This window comes from Podarcis muralis, chromosome 9 (genome assembly GCF_964188315.1).
Source record: "Podarcis muralis chromosome 9, rPodMur119.hap1.1, whole genome shotgun sequence".
Classification (NCBI taxonomy): domain Eukaryota; kingdom Metazoa; phylum Chordata; class Lepidosauria; order Squamata; family Lacertidae; genus Podarcis; species Podarcis muralis.
This window is the reverse complement of record NC_135663.1, coordinates 15,447,913-15,473,641: the sequence shown is the minus strand read 5'-3', so window position 1 is coordinate 15,473,641 and position 25,729 is coordinate 15,447,913. Positions and strand designations below refer to the sequence as shown.

Genomic DNA, 25,729 nt, shown 5'->3' with positions numbered 1-25,729 from the left:
ATAACTTAGCAATTCTGTTTCTTGGCAGGCTGGTTGCCATGTACAAGTGGCTGGATCCAAACCATGCCTAATTTGCCCCATTGATTTCAACAGTGGATTCCAACCCGACTCAATCTGGCCCTGGATCTAGCACAGAATGTTCTTTTTCTTTTCTTTCCTCATTGGGGAGCATTCAAATGTGCAGTCTTGCACCTGCAAGCTTAAGTGTCACAATCCAAGAAAAGTGACTTTAAGATTATGTACCACATAATCAGGAGATGACACTAAATGATTCTGGAGTATTTGGCTGTACATACCAGTCTTTCTGTAGTAGTTTTATAGTTTCACAACTGATTCACAGAAGTGTGTTAGATACTGTTTGTTTTGTAGTGTAATAACCAGGGTATCTGTTTGCCTATAAGCAGGTTGCCTGTAAAAATGAAAGAACCAAAAACAAACAAAATGCCCGGGGGTGGGGATTAATGCCATTGATTGATTGATTGATTGATTGATTGATTGATTAAATAAATAATAAATAAATAAATAAATAAATGTCATTGATGTATAAAAATACAACCATGGCAAATACCAGGGAATTCTCTTTCTTTGGGTTTGTATCCTTTCTCAATCTATTCATTTATTTCTCTAGAAGCCACTTTCCAACATTCCGTCACACTATTGTGTGCCCAAGAAACAGAACTCAAGATGCAAATGAAGCTAGGATTAGTTTTCAGCGACTAACGCCACCCCACCAGGGTTGAAAAGCAGGTTTACTCAATAGTACACCTCTTTATTTTCTCCCATATAAGTGAATGATTTCAACTCACGCCTATAAGGGAAAGCGAAATACTCATAAAATATTGCAAGGTGGACAAAAGCTTTTACTGTTGGCCTCTGGGTGGTGATACTGCCCTCAGAGGACTGCAATCCATATCTGCTTGCACAATACACAGACTGCACCCCCAGAAGTATAAACCCTTTTTTGTCATTACAATGCCTTTTGGAAAGGAGAGTTTTGCCAGGATAGAGGTCTGTGTGTGGAGAGACTTTTGCACAGCTCTCTGTTGAACAATGGTGCAAATCACACCCAGTACCATTTTTCTAGAAAAAAAGGTGCTGGAACTCACCACAAATGCCTTCCTTGTTCTCTTATAATGGCAATGGCACCCACCTGAGAGGTGCAGGAACTGAGTTCCGGCAAGTTCCGGCTGGAAAAGAACCCCCTGCATTGTTCCACTAGCATTTGCCTCTGGTCCTGCCCACCACAATTAGCTACAACTCCTGTGTAGGAAACCCATCTCTTGGTAAACCACTTTGAAGGGTTGTGTGTGTGTGTGTGTGTGTATGTTTACAATCAAGTGGTGTATAACTTGGAAAAAATAAGTACAGTGGTACCTTGGGTTAAGAATTTAATTCGTTCCAGAGGTCCATTCTTAAGCTGAAACTGTTCTTAACTTGAGGTACCACTTTAGCTAATGGGGCCTCCCACTGCCGCTGCACGATTTCTGTTCTCATCCTGAAGCAAAGTTCTTAACCCGAGGTACTATTTCTGGGTTAGCGGAGTCTGTAACCTGAAGCGTCTGTAACAAGAGGTACCACTGTAATAAGATAATATGAATGATACACACACACACACACACACACACACACACACACACACACGTTGATGCTGTTGGGGAGCTTGTCACAATAGATTACATCATTAACTTGCCTACAGACCACCTCTTGCTCCCACCCAAGTCTCTTTCACTCTATTACAGCATCAGCATGGCGGCCCTCTCTAATATGGCTGCACTCGGAATGATGCCTCTTTATCTGCACACGGACCTGGGAATCTGAAGGCGACATCGCAGTTCCATATCAGGCCATAGGTATGTTTCTTGCTCGTCTTAAAACATAGATGACAGAAGTTGAGCTATCCCTGCCCAGATAGGGGCGCAGCTGTGTCACCCGAAGGCAGGCACTCTGTGCCAGTGAGGCTACCTGAGCCCTAAGCAACAGCAATGGACCCAGGAGGAGCCCCAAATTGTGAACTTGCTCCTTCAGAGGGTGTGTAGTATTGGCAAAACCTATTGGTGTTTCGCAACTTTCTGATTAGTTGCAGGACCTTAGCCAGACCTAGTAGAGTACATTCAGAATCCACAGAAGCAATTGGCGACTTGGCTGTAGACAGGATAGACGAAGCAGGAATCAGGATAGACGAAGCAGGAACTACCTAACTTGTAGTTAGGTGTTTATTATATACAGTGGACTATTTACAGGAACAGAACACGGATCTTTTGCTAGCTCTCTCTGACACGACTCACAACTCCTACACTGACACACTGAACCACTGAACTCACGAACTCACACATTCCAGTTAGTAGGCAATTAATTATCACTCGCTTCAGAGAGCTTGACCAATCAGGGAGCGGTCTCCATGTCTCTTATCACCAGGCAGACTTACTCCTTCAGATTGCCTTCTGGCTGTCTGCCAAACCTTAATTGACTCTGTGTGAGTAGCTGCACGTACACAGTTTCCCAACATGTAACTCCATCAGGAGCAGGCAACCTCCCATCAATCCAATCTAGCGAACCACGCACAAACAGGGCCTCCGTCTAACCTGGGTTGAGCTTCAGTTTGTTGGCTCTCATCCAGTCCACTACTGAGACAAGACAATGGTCCGGCACATCTGCTGACCCACCTGCAGATATAAAGGAGAAGCAGAGCTGTGTGCCATCGGCATATTGCTGACAACTTACTCCCAACCTCTGGATGACCCTACTCAGGGGGTGTTTTCATGTAGATGTGAAACGGCATGGGGGACGAGGCAAGGTGAGGTGACTGTCTCAGGAGGCAGGATCGTCCCTTCTTTGCTGGCAGGGAGGGGCAACATTTTGTGGTTCACCTCAGGTGCCCAAATGTCTTGAACCGGCCCTGCTGAGAAACCCCACACTGAAGGCTCCATGGGGCCAAACAGCTCTCTCCAAGCATCAGACTCTGGAAACAACCAACCAAGTAGCTCTGGAACAACCACTCTGACAGCTACTCCGGAAGAATACCATGGCCAGTGGTATCTAAATTCGCTGAGAGGTTGAGGAGAATTAACAGGAACACATTTTCCCTGTCTCTCTCTTGAGATAACCTTGTAGGGTAACCAAAGCAGCTTCTGTGCCAAAACCGGGCCTAGACCCTGAACGAAATGGATATAGAAAATCAGTTTTCTCCAAGAGTGCCTGGATCTTGTCCAAGAACCTCACGGGATGGCAAATGCTAATTCAATCTCAGATGCCAATTCTTCCTGTATGATTACGTAAGGATGAGGGTAGAATGACTATTGATGGAGATGGTTCTGGGAGGAGGAAGGAGGAGCCAAGTGATGAAAACCAAATGGAACGACATGCTCCACCTTTCTCTTTGTCCATTTGTAACAGGCTGGAAGCACCACTGGAGGCTTTCTATGGGTAGTCCTGACAGTAGCCTACTTACTGACATTTCACGGTTCTTGGATTGTGGACTACTCTCTTCTGATAGTTGCAGCAGTGCTCCCAGTGACTGGCTACCTTGGTGGCTTTCTGCTGGCCCGTCTCACCTGCCAGTCTTGGCAAAGGTACCCAATAACTTGATTATTTATTTGCAGGAACTGCTTATAGCCTGCCCTTTGATCAACACAAGAGACCAGTCCAGGGTGCAAGAAATAAGAACGCAGCCCAATGGTGTGGGCAAGATACCATGCTTCATGGACTTCTGGGCTTCCAAGCTGATGTGGGGTGGCTTGGTGGCTCCAGGGGTGCTGTGAACACACCATCACATGCTCAGATGTCGTCAGCTGCCCTTGAAGAGGTGGTGGTGTGGGTTGCTCCTTAGAAAGGAGGCAATGTAGCAACTATTGACCAGTCACCAACCTTCCATTTTGGGTAAAGGTGGCAGGAAGGGTGGTGGCAGGGATACAGTACTTAAAAGTGTTCCTGGATGACACTGATTATCTGGATCCTTTTCAGTCTGGGTTTAGGCCTGGAATGGAATCAGCCTTGGTCACTTGAGAGGGTGACCTATAGCAGGAGAAGGACAGGGAGACTGCAATCTTGTGCTTACTTGAACTCTCAGCAGCCTTGGATACCGTTGACCAAGGTATCCTCCTGGACTGATTGAATTGGCCAATTTTGGGAGTGGAAAGTTTTCGGACCTTTTTGGACCTGTCGAATCTTCCCCCAAGTGACTCTGTGTACAGAGAATTTCAAAATCTTTGTGCTTCCAGGTGTCGGACGATTTCTGTGGAGACAGGAACTCAGATACCTCATGGACTGGTATCCTCCTGGACTGATTGACTGGAATTGGCCAATTTTGGGAGAGGAAAGTTTTCGGACCTTTTTGAACCTGTCGAATCTTCCCCGAAGTGACCTTTAGAGAATTTCAAAATCTTTGTGCTTCCAGGTGTCGGACGATTTCTGTGGAGACAGGAACTCAGAACTTGAACTTGAACTGTGTTCCAGCTGCCTTTCAGTTTCCAGCATTTCATCCAGATATATCCATCCATTGTGATCTATAGCGCGTTTCAGTTGCTAAATTTATCCCTTATGGTTTCAGGTAGGTAATTCCATTCAAAAACGTGCCCCGAGGAAAGCGAAAACAACTGGGGAGTACCAAAGACAGGTCTAATGTATAGAGAAGCAGTATTCAGAATAGGAAAAGGGCAGTTCTTGTTTACTGTTTTGTTTTCTTGGATGAGGTCCAGATGTTCTTATTTTATTGCTGATTCAAAATGTTTAAATAAGTGCTCAAACGGATGAAATAATTGGTGAGGGATGCAATTAAGAACATTTATATTAGTGTTCCCCCCCTTTAATTAAATCCCTTAGAAAGACTTCACACATTACATTTTTTAACGTAAAGTATAGATGTAATTGGGACGCAGGTAGCGCTGTGTGTTAAACTACAGAGCCTAGGGCTTGCCGATCAGAAGGTTGGCGGTTTGAATGCCTGCGACGGGGTGAGCTCCCTTTGCTCGGTCCCTGCTCCTGCCAACCTAGCAGTTTGAAACCACATCAAAGTAGAAGTAGATAAATAGGTATCTCTCCGGCGGGAAGGTAAATGGCGTTTCCGTGCGCTGCTCTGGTTCGCCAGAAGCGGCTTAGTCACGCTGGCCACATGACCCGGAAGCCGTACGCCGGCTCCCTCGGCCAGTAAAGCGAGATGAGCACCACAACCCCAGAGTCGTCCGCGACTAGACAGGGGTCCCTTTACCTTTGTATAGATGTGATTAACACATATATTACTGGCTGTATAAGCATATAGTTTTGGCCACAGCTACCTATGCCGAGTTTACATTTGGTAGCAAACACAGGTGCTCCTCTATATAACAGGGAAAACCACTGCGGAGTTAAAAGCGCAAACTTTTATTTTGAAGTCCTTTGTGAGAACCGAAGAAGACCTCAAGCTACTCATTTGGGCCAAAGGTCTATCTAGTAGAGCATCCTGTTCTCAGCCACATGCTTCTGGGAAGCCCCGAAAGCACCATGTGCGTGCAACAGCCCTCTGCCCACTTGTGGGGTTGGGCTGGATGATCCTTGGGGTCCCTTCCAACTCTGCAGTTCTTTGGTTCCACATGCTCCCCAGTATTTAGAAGCTGGTTGCCCATGATGGTATGGGGGTGGTTATACCTTTTCAATACTGTTCATGCCTGCAAAAGGTTTTGGGCAAACATACGGGTTCATTTCCAAGCGGTGCACATCTTGTAACTTTGAAAACCTGTGACTTTTTATAAATGTTCAGAGCATAGCTGTCAACTTTTCCCTTTTCTTGCGAGGAATCCTATTCGGAATAAGGGAATTTCCCTTAAAAAAAGAGAAACGTTGACAGCTATGGTTCTGAGGTGTGTGCATCTCGCTTTTGCTGCTCTACAGCACAGGAGTGCTCCTTCAGACGACAAAATGCATTGGGCAAGCATTGCAGCACAACGAAGAAAGTGGAATTATGCATGGGTGGGTGGGTCCGGAATAAATCCAGCATGAATGTTGACATGTTGTTGCAGAATATGCCCCCCCCCCAAAAAAAAACCCCCAACAACAACCAGCCCAGTGTGGGTGGGCACCGAGTATTTCCGTCCTGGACTATCACTCAAGCAGTCTTTTAAGTCATTTTATTCATTTGCTTTGCACGCAGGTTATCAGATTTATAAGAAATGTCTGGGAAGAGAAGCAGCAGCAGCAGAAGAGATACCATCTGATCCTCAGGTCACAATGTCAGGCAATTTGGGTGGTGAAATCAACTTGTGATTTGAAATGGAGCACGAACTCAATTCCAAAATGGAAAATAGTTTCAAAGTTCTTTAGCTTCATCAGGAAACTATGTGTGATGGGTGTGTGATTCAAATCCTATGTACGTACCATCCATTTAAAGCACGATTAAATTTTCTGTTTTACAGTTTAAAGTACGCATTTTTACATCCTTAAGATATCAATGACTTCCCTTCTTCTCTTTCCATGGTTCATTTTACATATCCTAAATCCCTGCATATTTTACAAAAACTATACCAATCAGTATTCCATTATTACATCCATCACAACTTATTTACACTGTTGAATTTATCTTAATGTTGCCATTGTTTTCAGCTGTACACAGTTATTTCCCAGATATTCAATAAACATTTTCCAATCTTCTCTAAACGTATGTTCTTGTTCTCTTATTCTATATGTTAAGTCTGCAAGCGGCACATATTCTGTCAACTTAAGTTGCCACCCTTCTTTGGTTGGAACTGCGCATGTTTTCCATTTTTGGGCTAACAAAACTCTGGTTTTTTGGGAAAGTACTTTTAAACATTTTTTTCAATTAATTATGGATCATTTCCCAATACCCTTTTGCAAGTCCACCACAATTCCTAGCACCCTTAACAAACTGCAGTTTCCAGGATTCTTGGACCCAGGGTAGTTACGTGCTTTAAATGGATGGTATGTACATATCCGTAACAAGATCTGCGGTACTACATAGGCACATGAATGCATCTACCAAGCCCTGTCCTTTTGTTTAAGTGTCCAGGATGTCAATTTTATATATGTATAAAATTATGGTTGCCATAAGCCAGAGTGTGCAATGATTCCTTTCACAGTTATGATTAACGAAAAACATGCCATTTAAAAGGTCACTTCCAGCATTTTTCCTAGGCTGGCTAGTTCTCTCTGTATGTTTCTCCAAGTCTTTCATGCTTGGTTTGCTTGTTCAGACATTTTGGCTTCAAACGCAGAAAAACTTGGAAAGTTAACAGTCAGAGTTAGTTTGCATATTTATCAGGTCAGCTTCCGTGGGGCAAAGCCATAAAGGGAGCAGAGTGTCATCTAGGCACGGGCGGCCTGTAAGGTCTGATGCCACACCCACCCAAAACTTGATCAAAGCAAGAAGGATCTGAGGCTGAAGAGAAAAACAAGTCAAATTGACAGAAGACATATGAAAATGAACTCTCTTTTAAAAGTGTTTTATTTACACTGTGGAGACGTCCCAGCAGTTATAAGCTTAGACATCTGATAATTGAACTTTTTTTTGTAAAAGTATATAAATATATACACAAGACTCTATATAAAGTAAACATTGTGTAATACAGTAAACGTTTGCTATTTTTCCTTATGCTAGTTAAGTTGTTCTGTAAAGCTTAAATACTGATTTCAAGTATTTTCTATAAAAAGCTCTACTGTATTAAAAATGCTGGGGGGAAAGGACTGCTCTGCTATAAACAAAACGCTTAAAAACAGACTAATAAAAAAATACCAGTAAGAAAGACCACCAGGATAAAATACTGTTTTCATTTCCCAACCGCCCAGCCCTTGCATCAGAAATATACTATAAAATAGTTGGGAGGGAGAGAAAACGTAATACTTCTTTAAAAATAGGAAGAAGGGTTTTTTGTTCTTTTTAAAAAATGTGTCAATTGCTTATCATAGTTCAAAAAAGCTGCAAAAAAATTGCAGTGTTATTAAATATATATGGCGCACAAAGACCCCCCAACCTGTTGAAAAAAGAGGGGGTTATAGTGGTACTCAATAGAGATTGGAACTGGAATCCTATTGGCAGAGCTCATCTAGGGCACAGCTACACTACACATGCGCGCGCACACACACACACACACACACACACACACACGTACTGGTTTCACACCAATTTAACTGCCATGGCTTCCCCCCCAAATAATTATTGGGACTTGTAGTTTGATGAGGGCGCTGAGTATCCCAGTCTCAAGTCTGTCACCAAACTACTGTTCCCCCAGGGAGACCTCACACAGACATTTAACTTGTTTTAACTCTGTAGTGTAGATATGCCCAAATTATTCAAGAACCTCATTTCCCCCCTTAAATGCATATTTGACTTGTAACAGCTTAGTTGCTTCTTGGCTTTTCTTCCGCTTGGAGCCGTTTTAGGACGTACAGGATAACTTGATAGCAGAAAACGTACTGGTCCTGCAAAAGGAGGAAACGGTGTGTAAGCTCACGGGAACACCAATTCTGAACTGCAAAAAAGCGGCTGTAATAGAGAAGAGGCCTTTGGCCAGGGCACAGCCTGACTCCCTCCTTTGGCAATCTTCGCGGAGCTATGGCCCAAAGGTTACCATTGGTTTGATTTGAATTAATTTTATAATGAATGATTTTAGAGTGTTGTGTTGTACTGTTTTATTGTTGTTAGCCGCCCTGAGCCCGGCTTTGGCTGGGGAGGGCGGGATATAAATAAAATTTATTATTATTATTATTAATTATTATTATTATTAAGAGTCCACTTAACCACAGCTGCATCCTAATCTTTCACCCCACAGATTACACCGGCGTAGAGTTTTGCTCTCTTTCTTCAATTCCCATCCATTCTCACAACCTTCAGTTGGTTCGGAAGGGGGCTGAAGTCACAAATCCAACCCCACCATCCGCACCCTTTGCCTGTCACCAACCATCTACGCTGCTCGAGGGGAACACTGCAAGACCAGCATTATTAATCTAGTGCAAAACCCCCCACAAAACAACAAGAACAAACAAATAGGAGCCTGCTTTGTTCAGTCAGGGCCCAAACCAAGAGAATAGGAACCATGAAGGCCTTATGCCGTTTTGTATGGAAGCAATTTGGGGGGAGGGACCTCACTCAATTGTAGAACAAGTTCAATTCCTTGTGTCTCCAGGCAGGGCTAGTACAGACCCGTTTGATAGGCTGGAGAGCTGTTGCCCATCAAAGTAACCAATGCTCAGCTAGATGTACTAATACTGTGACTCATTATAACACAGCTGACTCTGCTTCTATGTTACTCTGTCCATCTAGCCTGGTAACTGGGACCCCAAACCCCCACATTACCCACAGTTACCTGCTTGGGCCCGCTTCCAATTTTTGGTCTTCTGGTTTTGCTGGTTGCGGGAGTTTTCTTTTTGGGGTGGGGATACCGCCTGCTCTTTGTTTGCCTGTTGTTTTTTTGGGAGGTGCCTTTGTAGGTGTTTTGCTGATTTTTCTATGGGGGGGAGGGCTTGTCCCTCAGCAGTCCCCTCCCCACCCCATGAAATGGATATATATATATTTTTGTGGTGCCCACCCACAACATTTTCTTAGAACCCCAAAAGGCTGGTGACTCCTGGTCTAAATGAATTAGCACTATCTCTCCAAGGCTTCAGAAAGGTTGTTTTCACAGCCACCTGAAGTTGTTTTCATCACCCTGGGCGCTTTATGTTCCTTTCTCAAGGAATTTCCTGCGCAGATGACTGTATAAGGATCTTCCTTCAACTGAAGTCATTTCCAGCCAATCTCTTTATGGTGTGTTCATTCTGATTTGTTTGCATGACTGTTACTGAGCATCCATCTGGATTTGTCTGCATGAAGGCTATACAACTTCCTATCAATTGACTGTCATAATAATAATAATAATTTATTATTTATACCCCGCCCATCTGGCTGAGTTTCCCCAGCCACTCTGGGCGGCTCCCAATCGAGTGTTAAAAACAACACAGCATTAAATATTAAAAACTTCCCTAAACAGGGCTGCCTTCAGGTGTCTTTTAAAGATAAGATGGCTGCTTATTTCCTTCACATCTGAAGGGAGGGTGTTCCACAGGATGGGCGCCACTACAGAGAAGGCCCTCTGTCTGGTTCCCTGTAACCTCACTTCATGCATTTTTTGTCACTTTCCTTACCTGGTTGTTTTTTTAAAAAAGTGGTTTTGTTGCACAAGAATGCTTAGATTGGAAAAAGCCAAAACTGGCTTGTATGCAATTGAATCCCACTTGCAAAACAGAGCAAGTCTGGAAACAGGCTGAGCCAGCCAGTCCAAGACTGTCTATTCTAACAAGCTGCATCAACAGCTCTCCAGTTACTTTGGTGGAAGCTGTTTCCAGCACCACTGCTCCAAATACTTCAAGCAGCGATGCTAAGGATAGAACTTGGGCCTTACGAATGCATCGTGATCCTTAATTCCCTCCACATTCTGGTCTCATGGGTTAAATGGCTCAGATTACACACAGCACCTGCAAAAGTGCAAATGCACTCGTAGGTGACAAACCTGCCTGCAGAAATATGCAGTGTATCCAAGTTCCTTGTTTTGAAATTTCCTCGCCTTCCCGCTCTTTGATCTGCCGTTCAGAGGGATACGCGGGAGAAAAGCTCCCGAAGAAACCAGATGCGAAACTGAGTTAGGACACACGTACCTCCGTTTGCACCATGCCGTGCCTCTGCAAGCGCATTGTGCGCACCACGTCAGAGATGTCAAACTGACAAAGGAAAAAGAGGAGAAGCTGTTAGGCACCACTGGTCTGGAAAGGAACCTGCTGAAGTGTTCTAGAAAAGTGCACCAGTGCAAGGGCTAAAACTAGGACTGCACACATGACATACAAATAAACCTCATTTACAGTACATGGCTTTCCCCAAAGGATCTTAGGAACGGGTGCTTATCCCTCACAGAGCTACAGTTCCCAGCACTAATAATAATAATAATAATAATAATAATAATAATAATAATAATAATAATAATAATAATATATTTATACCCCACCCATCTAGCTGAGTTTCCCCAGCCACTCTGGGCAGCTCCCAATCGAGTGTTAAAAACAATACAGCATTAAATATTAAAAACTTCCCTAAACAGGACTGCCTTCAGATGTCTTCTAAAGAGAAGATAGCTGCTTATTTCCTTCACATCCACAGGGCAGGCACCACTACCGAGAAGGCCCTCTGTCTGGTTCCCTGTAACCACACTTCTCGCAGTGAGGGAACCGCCAGAAGGCCCTCGGAGCTGGACCTCAGTGTCCGGGCTGAATGATGGTGGTGGAGACGCTCCTTCAGGTATACAGGACTGAGGCTGTTTAGGGCTTTAAAGGTCAGCACCGGTGTTATGTGGTCCCAGCAGCCACTCCCAGTCACCAGTCTAGCTGCTGCATTCTGGATTAATTGCAGTTTCCAGGTCATCTTCAAAGGTAGCCCCACGTACAGCGCATTGCAGTAGTCCAAGCGGGAGGTAACTAGAGCATGCACTACTCTGGCAAGACAGTCTGCGGGCAGGTAGGGTCTCAGCCTGCGTACCAGATGGAGCCAGTAGACAGCTGCCCTGGACACAGAATTAACCTGTGCCTCCATGGACAGCTGTGAGTCCAGAATGACTCCCAGGCTGCGCACCTGGTCCTTCAGGGGCACAGTTACCCCTTTCAGGACCAGGGAGTCGCCCACACCTGCCCGCCCCCTGTCCCCCCCAAATAGTACCTTTATCAGGATTCAACCTCAATCTGTTAGCCACCATCCATCCTCCAACCGGCTCCAGGCACTCACACAGCGGTTTAATAACAAACTCTGTCTCCAAGGCAGTCTGTACATGTTCAGCAGCAGTCTTGGCTCTGGGCCTTTGCAAAACAGCTCTAGGGTGAGGGGGGAGATTTGCAGCAGGGCAGTGGCAGGTGGATGCTTAAGCTCCACAGAAACCCCTTCTTTGCCATGACCCCAGACTCTAAACAGTGACCAAGCACTGAATCAATGGCTGCAGGGACCCTAATGAGAACTTCCATTAGGGTTCTGACTCTGAGGCAGCCAGTGGTGATCAAGGGCTGGCAGGAGGCTGCTGAGTTAGATCTCCAAATCATCAGAGTCTATAGAACCAGAGCCGTGACCCTCACCATCCCTTGAAGAACTAAGAGCATCCCCCCACTGCCTTGCCAGCAGAGTGGTCCAAGGAATACGCTAGGCAGGAGGGCTATGGAGCAAACAGGAAGTGTCTGCCTTCAAACCAAAAGGCTGGCCCTTTAAGAGTCTGCAGTTATCCAACATAGGAGAGGTGGGCTGAAGGCAAAGGCCTCAGTCCTTTTTGGAGCAAGCTGCTCACTTGGAACTCTCCATGGTGCTGTGGCAACTGGCCTGCTTTTATGTGCCCCAATGTGCTGCTCCTTGGGCCCAGAACAGGGCACTCTAAATAGCCGCCTTCCAATTCAATAATGCAGAAATGTGCCAGTAACCCCGGGGTTGGGCAGGTGATTGCAGGTGAACATCTACAGGTGGGGGAATGATTAAGCATCCCTCTTCCCATTTGCTGCTTCTCCACTGTAAGCTGCCCCCTCGCCCTGCTCTTTGCAGATGTTTGGCAGAAGTCATGCTGGGAAAGATGGAGGGCACAAGGAGAAGGGGGTGACAGAGGACGAGATGGTTGGATAGTGTTTTCGAGGTTACCAGCATGAGTTTGACCAAACTGCGGGAAGTAGTGGAGGACAGAGGTGCCTGGCGTGCTCTGGTCCATGGGGTCACGAAGAGTCGGACACGACTAAACGACTAAACAACAACAACAACAACAAAGGACCCCTGGACAGTTAAGTCCAGTCAAAGGCGACTGTGGGATTGCAGCGCTCATCTCGCTTTCAGGTCAAGGGAACCGGTGTTTGTCCGCAGATAGTATTCCGGGTCATGCGGTCAGCATGACTAAACTGCTTCTGGCACAACGGAACACCGTGACAGAAACCAGAGCGTGCGGAAACGCCGTTTAGCTTCCCACTGCAGCGGTAGCTATTTATCTACTTGCACTGACATGCTTTCGAACTGCTAGGTTGGCAGGAGCTGGGACAGAGCAATGGGAGCTCACCCCGTCACGGGGATTCGAACTGCCGACCTTCTGATCGGCAAGCCCATGAGGCTCAGAGGTTTAGACCACGGTGCCACCCGCATCCCTGACAGATGACAGTAGGCCTGGGTGCACTGCTGAACATCTAACTCTGACCCCAGAGAAAACATGTTCAATCAGATACATATTCTGCTAAGGATATGCAGCTAGTCTTGCCCAGGGGTGTGAGGCACCATATTACACAAATGCACGTGGTTATTTTCCACACATCAGAAGTGCAGAGAGACCGGAACAGTAAGCTAAAGGTAAAGTGTAAAGGGACCCCTGACCATTAGGTCCAGTCGTGGCCGACTTTGGGGTTGCAGTGCTCATCTCGCTTTATTGGCCGAGGAAGCCGGTGTACGGCGTGCAGCTTCCAGGTCATGTGGCCAGCATGACTAAGCTGCTTCTGGCGAACCAGAGCAGCACAAGGAAACGCCATTTACCTTCCTGCCGGAGTGGTACCTATTTATCTACTTGCACTTTGATGTGCTTTCGAACTGCTAGGATGGCAGGAGCAGAGACCGAGCAACAGGAGTTCCCCCTATCACGGGGATTCGAACTGCCGACCTTCTGATCGGCAAGTCCTAGGCTCTGTGGTTTAACCCACAGCGAATGTAAATGGAACATTAAAAGCTCAGAAGAAAATGCCACCTAGGGTAGTTAATCTGTGAATTCTCTGAGTATATATCGATACTGAAACTCTACTTTCCATGGGGATGTTGTATCTTTCGTACCCATTGCATTAGAAGAACGGTGGATGCAAAATAAGCAAGCTAGCCAAATAACTGTAGGAAGGAGAATGGATAGTCACTCACCTCAAGATCCTGGCTGATCAGTCCCAACACCACGTCTATGCAAATAAGCGTCCCTGATCGTCCAATGCCTGCGCTGCAATGAGTGATGATCGGCCCTGATTTGTGGATGTGCCTCATGTAGGATATGAAGGTGAGCAAATCATCTGGCTGAGAAGGTGTGTCATGATCTGGCCAGGCAGTAAAGTTTAGGTGGAAAATACGCCGGAGTTCGCCAGTCTAGATTTTAAATTAAAGCAAAAAACCCCAGAAAGAGAAAGAATTGAGGCTTCTGTGAAGAGTAACAAGTCTCTAAGCAAATGCAAAAAACTGCCATTTTTTGAAAACCCAACAGGCAGCTATCTCATGTAGAGTTTCTCCCTCCTCTATTTGAGTATTGTTAATGTTGTTCACTACTATTTATACAGCTGGGGTTTTTGTTTGTTTGTTTTTCCATGGACATTATGTTACATGAATATTAATGTATTAAATTCCCCTTCCCTTGTGGTATTATGTATGTTTTCTTTGCGGTGGATACCTTCGGGTAACACGCAACTAACATGTTCAATAAATAATACTAGGAAAAAACTGAAACAGCCAATCTGCACCTCGCGCACTCCCTGACTTCTCAGTTCCCCTCTCCCACAAAGCCATTCTGCAAAGTGTGACACCCTGTTCCCTTACCTGAATATCCTCTAGCTCCATAACTCGAATGACGAAGCCTTTAAGCTGCTGCAGCCTCACCAGAGCGAGACGGAGCTTATCGCTGATCATCGTGGTTTTTCCGAGGACGTCGGGCCAGTACCTTTGACATTTGACCTTTTCTCCTTCTACTTCCTGGGTCATCATGGCGACGAGAGTGCAGTTCTGCTCCCAAGCCATTTGCCAGAAGTCCGCCACTGTGGTGGGGAGGGGTCCTTGGCAAGCAATATAAACATATTCCTTACTCCCCACCAGCATCCGGATAAAACTGGCATTGATGTAGCCACCTTCGGCCCCCAGGGGTACCCTTGTGGTGTCGTCTGCAATTCCAAAAACAGAAGAACCAGGAATTTAAAAGGTGTTTTATCATTGCTTCTCTTACTGCTGCTGCTATGACATCTATTAGGGGATGCGGGTGGCGCTGTGGGTTAAACCACAGAGCCTAGGACTTGCCGATCAGAAGGTCGATAGTTCGAATCCCCGCAACGGGGTGAGCTCCCGTTGCTCGGTCCCTGCTCCTGCCAACCTAGCAGTTCAAAAGTACGTCAAAAGTGCAAGTAGATAAACAGGTACTGCTCAGGCGGGAAGGTAAATGGCATTTCCTTGCGCTGCTCTGGTTTGCCAGAAGCGGCTTAGTCATGCTGGCCACATGACCCGGAAGCTGTACACCGGCTCCCTCGGCCAATAAAGCGAGATGAGCGCCGCAACCCCAGAGTCGGTCACGACTGGACCTAATGGTCAGGGGTCCCTTTACCTTTATGACATCTATTTGCATGAAGTTTTAGGAAGTTCAACAGAATAGGACTCTGTCTGCAAGAGTCTACAATCTTTAATTTGACACGGGGGCAGGGGGGACAACAGGGGAGGGAGGTGTAAACATGGGAAGAATAATTACCGTATTTATCGCCCTATAGGACACACTTTTTCCCCTCCAAAAATGAAGGGGAAATCTGGGTGCGTCCTATGGGGCGAATGCAGGCTTTCGCTGAAGCTTGGAGAGCGAGAGGGGTTGGTGCGCACAAATAACTGTACAGTTATTTGCTGTACAGTCTGTGCATGTGTCACAGTGACCTAGCCTTATGTTTTCTTTGGGAGTCCTTTTCTTAAAGGGGGCATTGTCTCAAGTGAGATCTTTTAAATATATCTGAATATAGTGGCACATATTAACTGCTCTCAGGAAATAGGCTGCATGGGATTCAGTCTCAAGAGAGTTTACTTGGCACTGACGGTGTCAAACAGAACGCCGTTACCACCCAAGCACCTAATACTAGGCACGCAGTGCTTGCACCCCAGGGCCAAACTGGATATAATGAGGGCAGCAATATTTCTCGTTCACGTAGCTGCCTTGGTACGTCCCACAGAAAGGGTGCCAAACCCCAAGCAGGAAGTGAAATGAGATATTTATCAAGTGTCAGGTGGGCTACTACTTATGCAGGACTGGTGTACCATGTTTTAACTGGTTGGGTAACCATTTTGGCATGCCTGCCACTGATCCGAGGCCCATGTGCCACAAAGGAGCCACCCTACTCACCCACTTTCCCCTTCATCCTCAGTTCACCAAATCCCACCTTGGGGAACCCTCCATCGCACCTCTATCGACACAATCAATACAGATTATCTCCTAGCACAGAGAATTCACGCGCAGTTACCAAGCTGAGGGAAACCCTTCAGGAAAGGATAAAGAGACAAATTAAACTACAAATGGCCTTTTGGAAATCAGGACTTACAAGGCAGTATGTTCTTATATCTATTCTTCTTCCTGTTCTCCTTCGTTTGGCCCACCAAACACTGATCCAAAGGCTTTAGGTCTTGAAGATTCTGTAATGAGACGCGTAGTTGACTAACATCATTTAACAATACATGTACATGAATTATTATTTTTTTTAAAAAAACCCAGACTGAACCAGGCTTAAAGTACAGTGGTACCTCGGGTTAAGTACTTAATTCAATCCGGAGGTCCGTTCTTAACCTGAAACTGTTCTTAACCTGAAGCACCACTTTAGCTAATGGGGCCTCCCGCTGCTGCTGCCGGAGCACGATTTCTGTTCTCATCCTGAAGCAAAGTGCTTAAGCTGAAGCACTATTTCTGGGTTAACAGAGTCTGTAACCTGAAGCGTATGTAACCTGAAGCGTATGTAACCCAAGGTACCACTGTATGTGTAAGCAAATTAGTTTTTATGGTGTGCGTGTAAGAAAACATGTAAGAATGTAGGGGAATAAAACAAAAACAAACGACCTGAGTTTTCGGAGGGGAAATGCCCACTAAGAATCAGAGGTGAGTGACGCAGACCTGTTTACATTCCCATGTTATCTCCTCTCATATTCCGAGAAGAGACATGACAGCCGTCCCTCAGGGGCTGTCACATGGAAGATGGAGAAAGCCTGAACCAATGGCTTCAAGTTACAAGGAAGGCGATTCCTCCTAAACCTCAGGAAGAACTTTCTGACGCTAAGAGCTGTTTGACAGTGGGATAGTCTCCCCAAAGAGGTTGTGGTTTCTCCTGAACAGGAGGTTTCTAAGCAGAGGTTGGGTGGCCATCTGTCATGGATGCTTTAGTTGAGATTCTTGCATTGCAGGGGGTTGGACTTGAGAACCCTTTGGGATCCATTCCAACTCTTAGGATTGTGCCCACAGCGCAAGAGAGTGTACACTCACCTCAATCTCCTTTGAAGGGACGCCTTGTTCCAATAGGCCTCGCAGCATCCGGATAGTTGACTTCAATTTGGAGCCTGTATATCTGCCCGAAGGAAGGACTTGGACGATCGGAAGTGCGGCAAGCTCTTCATCGGTGACTAAAGGGCAATCTGGCACAGGAAGGAGATGGGATTTATGAGCGCCTATAAAAATCCACCTAAATCCAGTCTTATGCTGCCACCCCATGAAATATAGCAGCAGTTGCCTGCATGGCATCACGTGCCACTTTCAAGTTGTCAGCGGCTGATGAAAACATATCATGATTATTGCTTTTGTAAAGGCTCCCCGTAAATAACTTGGGTGGTAAACAACCCCCCGTTCCTCATTATCCCTCCATGCTTGGTGCTTCAAAGGTTGCTACCAACAGCGCTTTTCTCAGATTTTTGTGAACGTCGGCTCAAATTTAACAGAAACTAATAAATAACCATCTGCATTGTTAACGTTCCTTGCAAAATGGGTACAATGCAGATCCCTTATGCCAGGCAAATCCGCTGTGTTTTGTAGACAAGGTAGATTATTGGTTTGTAAGACATAGTCTTACAGCTCAAACATTGGTGCCGAGAGGTTGAGGGGCAGTTCTTGAAGAGACAAGCACATCGTGTTTTAAAATCACATGACTTACCCCAAAGGTTCCCAAGAACCGTGTTTGCGAAGGGTGCTGTGGGAGGTGAGCTGCAGTTCCCAGGATTCTTTAGGGGTAGCTATGTATTTTAAATGTTTTTATTATTTATTAAATTTCTATACTGCCCCTTTATCCGAAGGTCACAGCGCGGTTCGCAAAAAACAACAACACAAAAATACATACCATAATAACAAACAAAAACAATAACCCCTCCCAGTTTAACAGGCTATAGATTGTTTAATTAGTCAAAGGCCTGGGAGATTACCAGTTAGATAACTGCAACATATTATATGTTGGGCTGCCTTGAGAGTTCGGAAACTTCAGCAGGTACAGAGATTCAGCAGCCAGGGTTGATCTCCGGAGAAAGATGTCTTGAGCATGTAACACAATCCGGGCCTACTGCACTGGCTGCCAATCAGTTTCTGGGCCCAGTTCAAAGTGCTAGTTTTGTCCTATAAAGCCTTAACTGGCTCAGGACAGCCTCTCCCCATATGAATCGTCCCAGACCCTGTGGTCATCATGTGAGGCCCTTCTTTGTGTTCCTCCTCCACAAGAGGTCTGGAGGGTGTCAACACGAGAATGGGCCTTTTCTGTGGTGGCTCCCTATTTGTGGAATGCTCTCCCTAAGAAGGGATGCGGGTGGCGCTGTGGGTTAAACCACAGAGCCTAGGACTTGCTGATCAGAAGGTTGGCGGTTCGAATCCCTGCCACAGGGTGAACCCTCGTTGCTCGGTCCCTGCTCCTGCCAACCTAGCAGTTCAAAAGCACGTCAAAGTGCAAGTAGATAAATAGGTACCGCTCTGGCGGGAAGGTAAACGGCGTTTCCGTCTGCTGCTCTGGTTCGCCAGATGCGGCTTAGTCATGCTGGCCACATGACCCGGAAGCTGTACGCTGGCTCCCTCGGCCAATAAAGCGAGATGAGCACCGCAACCCCAGAGTCGGTCACGACTGGACCTAATGGTCAGGGATCCCTTTACCTTTTACTCCCTAAGGAAGCTCGCCTGTTGACTTCATAACATACCTCTGGGCGCCAAGCGAAAATGTTTTTCTATAACTAGGCCTTCTGCTGATTGAACATTCCATGGCCTTTTAAATGTGTTTGTGGGAAGGGGGGGACGGGTTATTTGTTTGTTTTATTATGTACTTTATGTTCTGATTTTGTATTTTTATGTTGCGAACCACCCTGTGATCTTCAGAGGAAGTGTGGTATACAAATTTAATTAATCATCATAATAACAACAACAACAACAACCCACTTTTTAAAGAAAGCCAGGTCTTTGTGGTTAGGGAAGTGACAGGCTAAGTGTGGGATGACTGAATGACAGAAAGACTTAAGCACTCAGCAAGGACATCACTGTTCTATAACCGCCCCGTATAAGAGTCAGAACAATTGTTCAATAAAGATGGGACAAAATCTAACCTCTGTATAAACTACGTGGAAGCAAATCAGAATGAATACTGAATTAACAGGTAATCTGCAGAAGACCAAAAGTATTGTGAATTGGCCCCTCTCTCTTTGGTTGCTTACCTTTAACAGACTGCTGCTGGTTTATTGATTCAATCGGTAACTCGTCACTTCCCCAGGTAATCTCGTCGTCGTCTCCCTGACCCGCCAGAGGTCGTTGGGGTAATCTTAAAAATACAAACGTTTCCTTAAAAAGACCCAAAACTGCGTCCGCATTTCCCCACCACAAAGGACAAAAAATAATCTTCAGAAACAAAACGTTCCAGGCAACGGAAGTTCAAATGAAAGTAGGAATTACCAACTTAATTAGATTATATGTGCCAATTCTTAGTATGATTCATGTGAGGAAGGTAGTTTCCATTTGTGTTTTTATGGCCATCTTATTCGACATTCTACGAGGGCACAGAAAACGAAGCATAATCTGCAGACGGCAAAGGAAGCCTGACCCTTCACGGCATGCCACATGAAATATGGAATGGAACATGGAAACATGTGCCCATTATACCCGGCCCCACCCGCACTATACACTGGGTGGCTTCCCGCACAAAATTCTGGGAACTGCAGCTTGTTAAGGCTTCTTCTGAGAGTTGTTAGAAGACCTGTCTACCCCCACACAGTGCTAAAATTTCCAGAGTTTCCTGGGGAGAGGAACTGATCATTAAACCACTCTGAGAACTGTAGCTCTGTGAGAGGAATAGGGTTCTCCTAACACCTTTCAGAAAAAGGGTGGCGCTGTGGGTTAAACCACAGAGCCTAAGACTTGTCGATTAGAAGGTCGGCGGTTTGAATCCCCGCGATGGGGTGAGCTCCTGTTGCTCAGTCCCTGCTCCTGCCAACCTAGCAGTTCGAAAGCACATCGAAGTGCAAGTAGATAAATAGGCACCGCTCCAGCGGGAAGGTAAACAGTGTTTCTGTGCGCTGCTCTGGTTCACCAGAAGTGGCTTATGCTGGCTACATGACCCGGAAGCTGTAGGCCAGCTCCCTCAGCCAATAAAGTGAGATGAGCGCCGCAACCCCAGAGTTGGCCACAAATGGACCTAAGGGTCAGGGGTCCCTTTACCTTTACCTAACACCTTTCAGAAACCTTAACTAACTACAGTTCCCATGAGCCTTTGGGGGATGCCATGCCTGTTTATAAAGTGGTATGATGCTGCTTTAAAAGCACAGTGCAGATGGAGCCCAAGCTGTTGGGCTCCATGCAACAGCAAGAAACACCCTTTTCAAGTATATCGCTAAGTGTGGATAAGACAATATTATCACACAGTATTTTTATTTCAAGTTTTTGAGCTGTCAAAACCAGTAAATATGAGCCAAATTAAGGAGGACTGGCCTTGTGTATATCTCCATTTTTTTTAAAAACCTCACCTTTCAGAAATCCTTTTGTTATTACAATACTCTTCACAGCCATTTATTTGGGGTGGCTAAGGAGAGAAACAGAACAAGACCATTTGTAAAACAAATTATAATTACATAGCGGGGAACTAGCAAGGTAGAAAACTTTTATGTAAAAAATTCTGTGCCTTATTCTATTCCGTTCTTTTCTTTTCGATGGGAGAATATAGAATAGTGTCACCTCTTTCTTTTTGCTGCCTACAGCCACCATTTTGTGCTGACAACCACAACACCAGCCAAAGATGCTGATAGTTTCTATAATACTTAAAAACACTATGCCAATTGCCATACAGTCAATATTTTGGATGGCTTTCAATCACATATCAGCAGATTAGGTTTCACAATTTTAATCATTTATATTTTCTTTTTTAAGCTGCCCTTTACCATAAGGTCCCGGGGGGAGGTAAAATATACAATTATGAAAACAAATAAAACAGTTACAGACAAAGCAAAAATAAAAAAGTGAAAATTATTAAAAATAGCTGCATATATGCAACAATTCCACATATAAAACCAGTGCAATTTTTTAATAAAAAAAATCCTGCTACCATATTTATTTTACCTCTGGGAAATCGTCAGGCAACGATGACCCATCACAGTCTGTGTCTTCTGATTTCTCTTCTGCAAGTTTCCCATTTGCCTCTACAGGGAGAGAAACATGGCGTTAAAAAAATAAGAAAAAACCCACACAAATGATCAGGGCTGATAGGCTTTAATCACTCACTAAATGCAAGCATGTGCCACTATTTAACAAAAGCTCATGAAGGCTAGGGCTGTGGGGGAGGGGAGGGGGCTGCTGGAGATTTCCCCCTGTTGAACATCTGCCTGCCACACAACTAATAAAAGACACAGGAGACCTGCCAGAAAAAAAGAAGAATTCCTTACTACATCCATGGGGCTAACTTGGAAAAGGTCCAGCTGCTGCTCCTTAAATGCTTAGCTATCCGAATAGTATTGCCAAGCACAATAATTAAGGGTAAGAAACAACTATCAGCAGCTGAAACACAGACACTAAAGGAACCACTTATTTCTTCAGCAAATCGTTTGAAGGGAAATAAGCTACCAACTTTGCTGAAGGGATCTATTTCTGACTTTCCTATTTCTGAGCCTTTTATACTTTCATTATGCTTCGTTAGTTTTTCTGCTTGTTTGCTGTCACCAGATGTTGGCCTGAGCGCGTGCGCGCGCGCACACACACACACACACACACACACACACACGAGCACTCAGACACCTATGTGACGTTAACATATGAGAGTGCTGGAGGTGAAATAGTTAAACAGGTTACCCAATCAGAACCCAGGGGGGTGGAGTCAGAGGGACTATAAAACCAGCTCTGGGAGGGGCGAAGGGAGGAGTTCGCTGGGAGTTGGGTGGTTGGTTGGAATGGGAGTGAATTGGGATAGAGTCTGTGGGTAGGTGGAGTTAGTGTAGCGAAATAAGCTGAGTTAGGAACAGTTAGGGGCTAGGCAGACAAGTAAATATCTGAGAGGTGGTTTAGTGAGTGAGAGCAGGTAACGGAAGTTATAGGTCTGGATAGGCACCCCATGACTGTAATTGACAGATACCATTTATGAAACCACACGCTTGTTAAACTGCAATAAATAAACAAAAGTTTATGTTCCAATTTAACCCTGACTGGACTCAGTATTGTACCAGGTAGGGCCTGGGTGGTGGCAGCAAGAAATAAAGTGGTGGCACAGGGATCAATAGACAGTGAAATGTCCGGGGACCCTGTGTGATCGCCACAACCTCTTCCTTCCAGCCTGCTCCCTCTTCTCCCTCAGACCATTCATCATTGTCCCACCACCAATCCCCTGGCTCCGAGCCTTCTTCCCCTGGGGGTTTCCTTGGGGGTTCCCCAGCTGGTGTCTCCCACCAGTCCATGACTGGCATCCAGCCAGTCCATGACACATCATCTCAACTGAGGCACCACCACCAAAAAGCCCCTTCTCTCAAGGAAATTTTTTTTGCGGTTTAGCAAGACTCACACAAACATTTCAAATACACAACACACAGGTGTTTGTTTTCCAAGATACACTGAAATGGGAGCCTCCAGCTTTGAGCCTGAAACTACATCAGACAGAACTCTGCAACTGTTAAAGATCAACGATTTTGCCAACGGTTAAGCAATGCTTATCAGCAACTTCTGGCTGAGAAAGCTTCCCTGGAAGTTAATGAGCGTGCAGACCGAATTAGCACTAACAAGGTATTTGCATCACAGATAGCGACGACCTAATAAGAAATGTGTTGCAGGCCTAATAAAATTCAATCTTGTGAAGTACATCAACTCTGGAACGGTCTCTTATTAGTGGGATTTTTTTCACCGATGGCTTACTTGACTGTACCTGGCAGGTGGTTCCCAGATGCGGCGTTACTACGGTTTAGCAGGTTCTGGGCTTCTTCATCTACGACATCTAAAAGGTACTGAATGACTTCGTTGTGATCATCCACATCATAAGAATCATCGTCTTGCACCTCTGCTTTAAATAAAACAATGTCACTTAGCTGTTGCTGCCAGGGAGAAGAAAATGAGGAACATGTGGAGTTGCAAAGCCCCGCTCCCCTTGCTGAAAGGCAATACAATTTTTAGATAATCTCTTCTTTGTTTCTCAGTGCTAGGTAATCCTTGAAAAAGAAGCAAGCAGACTCAATCTCCCCTCCCCTTCCTTGGAAAAGAAGGAAATCATTATAGGACTGTGCGATCTACGCAAGTTTACTCAGCTACCATTGCTTGCGTTCATCTAATTTACCCTTGTCTCTGTTTCTCCATGTTTCTCACACCCTTCCTCTGGTGTAATCTGGAAATCTATATTGAAAGCTGCTTGAGGAAGAGGCCTGTTCACAGCAAAACACCACAGCACTTTGAAAATCATGGACCTAACTTAGCCATACTGATTAAGTTCAACGGGTCAATGCTAAATAAGACTTGGTTGAATAGCATCCAAATAAATATACAGTTCTAACAACATTATTGTTCAAGAACATTATACTGAAGCCGGACAATACAACTTAGGCACAGCACCCTCATTCATTTTACTGTTTCAGAGCACTCCTAAAAGCTTTTGTAAGAGAGATACAGAATCGTCCCACTCTGTCATCCTTACCTGAGTTGTTACTGTAGCTGGAAAAATCAGAGGCCTGACTACTAACGTCTTTAGATACGGTGACATTCCCTGGCCCTTTTGGATAGTGGCTGTTGTTCATTTCACCATTAACCTAACAAAACCAAGAATCATAAATCAGTTTTCTCTTTCAGCACTGCTGGCAATATGGGTTTAGGTGTTTTGGCCCCACGATTCAGGGAAGTATGCAGCTCGCTGCTGGAGCACATGCGTAGCTCACAGAAGGCCCAAAATTCAACCCCTGTCATCGTCTAACTAGGTATGACATGGTTCAGACAGCGCCAAACCATGGTTTGGCATTACATGAAGCAACCTTTCTCCAATCACATGTGCCATTTCCCACCCTGACTTGCTGACTGACCAATTAAAAATGGTTTGCTATTAACATGTGAACTAGGCAAACTGTGGTTCGTACAAACCATAGCCTATATCCACAAACCAGAATTGGGAACCATGGTTTGATAGTGGTTTCCAGTTCTGGTTTGCAGGCAAAACCTGCCTAGTTCAGGCCTAAGAGTCGACTATGGTTTCTCTCTGAATTCAAAAGCAGGGACAGTTCAAGGAAATGAGGGAAGCTGCACTTTTAGGTAACGCTAAACAATTGATTGACTCTGCTTACAGAAAGACAGAGGAAGGAGGCTAGTCTGATATCATCAAACATGCAAATTTTAAATAAACTTTTCCAGACACTTCAAAACTTGACTAATCTAATAATTTTTTTAAATCCAGTAAATGGCATTATCTGATTCATGTCTACTTCTGCTTAAATACTGGGTATTTAATATTTATTAATAAATGAACAGTTAAAAATGCTGGGTGGGAAGGTTTTCTCCCACTGGCAGAAGGAATTTCCTCTGTCAGAAACAGATTTCATCTGCCAGAAGAATCCCCTTCCTTCAAAAGGAAGGAAATCTGCTGGATCCAGCTCCAGCTATTGACAAGATGAAGACCATGTGAACAGCCAAGATCACCACTGATGTAAATTTGCCCTGCGCAAAGCTGTTCCCCTTTAAAACACAAACATTTCATTGTGCGGCACAATTCCTCCTGCTGCAGCAACAAGGGGAGAGAGTAACTGTTCTCAGTTACTTACTTTCGGTGCATATGCCTCAGGTCCTATTTCTGCTTTGCCATAGGGGTCTCCAAGTAAATGACCTATGAGAAGAGTGTAGAAATTGCATGATTTGTTATTTTCCAACAAACTAATAGGTTTCAAATTATAACTTGAAATTTAGCCATCTTGCGATTAAAAGTTATTTATCTTTCTTAAATGTAATTTTGAGGATGTTGCTGTTGTTGCTATTTTTTTTTTATTATTATTATTATTATTATTATTATTATTATTATTATTATCATCATCATCATCATCATCATCATCATCATCATCATCATCATTATTATTATTTCAATTTTAATACCACCCTTTATCAGAAGATCCCAGTGGTCGGTGTACATCATTAAAAACGCATTACAGAGCATCAATGATAAAAACATAATAAAAATAGAAAGCAAACTGATGGACAGCCTAGCAATAAAATAGTCATCATAATAACACTCTTCTCCCCCGCATTTTCACAAGTCATAGACTATTTAATAACCATAGGCTTGGGTAAAGAGGAATGTTTTTACCTGGCGCCTAAAGACACGTAATGATGGCGCTAGGTGAACCTCTTTGAGCAGAGCATTCCACAATCAAGGGAGCCACCACAGAAAAGGCCCATTCTCTTGTTGCCACTTTTGAGAAACTATGTACAGCACAATAGGAAATCAGCTTGTAAAACTTGTATACACTTATGCCCTTACCATTATGCTTTATTGACCTTGGACTTGAGTTATCGGGGCCTTTGGACCTTGGAAACACTGGATGGCCATCCCTGAGAAAATAAGAAACTCT

At 44.8% G+C, this 25,729-nt stretch overlaps 1 protein-coding gene across 6 annotated transcripts in view; it reads right to left on the bottom strand.

Moving 5' to 3' along the window:
• Positions 1 to 7,411: 7,411 nt before the first annotated feature.
• Positions 7,412 to 25,729, bottom strand: part of PTPN13 (protein tyrosine phosphatase non-receptor type 13) — a 159,397-nt gene continuing 141,079 nt past the window's right edge. For 5 of the 6 annotated variants that reach the window (XM_077933806.1, XM_077933803.1, XM_077933805.1 and 2 more), the window contains 13 exons: positions 25,639 to 25,709; positions 24,929 to 24,990; positions 23,818 to 23,929; positions 23,059 to 23,193; positions 21,273 to 21,352; positions 20,684 to 20,739; positions 19,382 to 19,485; positions 17,193 to 17,341; positions 16,264 to 16,354; positions 14,519 to 14,856; positions 13,859 to 14,074; positions 10,615 to 10,677; positions 7,412 to 8,403 (listed from right to left, as the gene is read on the bottom strand). In XM_077933806.1, coding sequence (XP_077789932.1) covers positions 8,323 to 8,403; positions 10,615 to 10,677; positions 13,859 to 14,074; positions 14,519 to 14,856; positions 16,264 to 16,354; positions 17,193 to 17,341; positions 19,382 to 19,485; positions 20,684 to 20,739; positions 21,273 to 21,352; positions 23,059 to 23,193; positions 23,818 to 23,929; positions 24,929 to 24,990; positions 25,639 to 25,709 — 1,558 coding nt within the window. In that variant the 3' untranslated portion in view covers positions 7,412 to 8,322. The remainder of the gene's footprint in view (positions 8,404 to 10,614; positions 10,678 to 13,858; positions 14,075 to 14,518; positions 14,857 to 16,263; positions 16,355 to 17,192; positions 17,342 to 19,381; positions 19,486 to 20,683; positions 20,740 to 21,272; positions 21,353 to 23,058; positions 23,194 to 23,817; positions 23,930 to 24,928; positions 24,991 to 25,638; positions 25,710 to 25,729) is intronic. The other variant, XM_077933804.1, reaches the window with a different exon arrangement.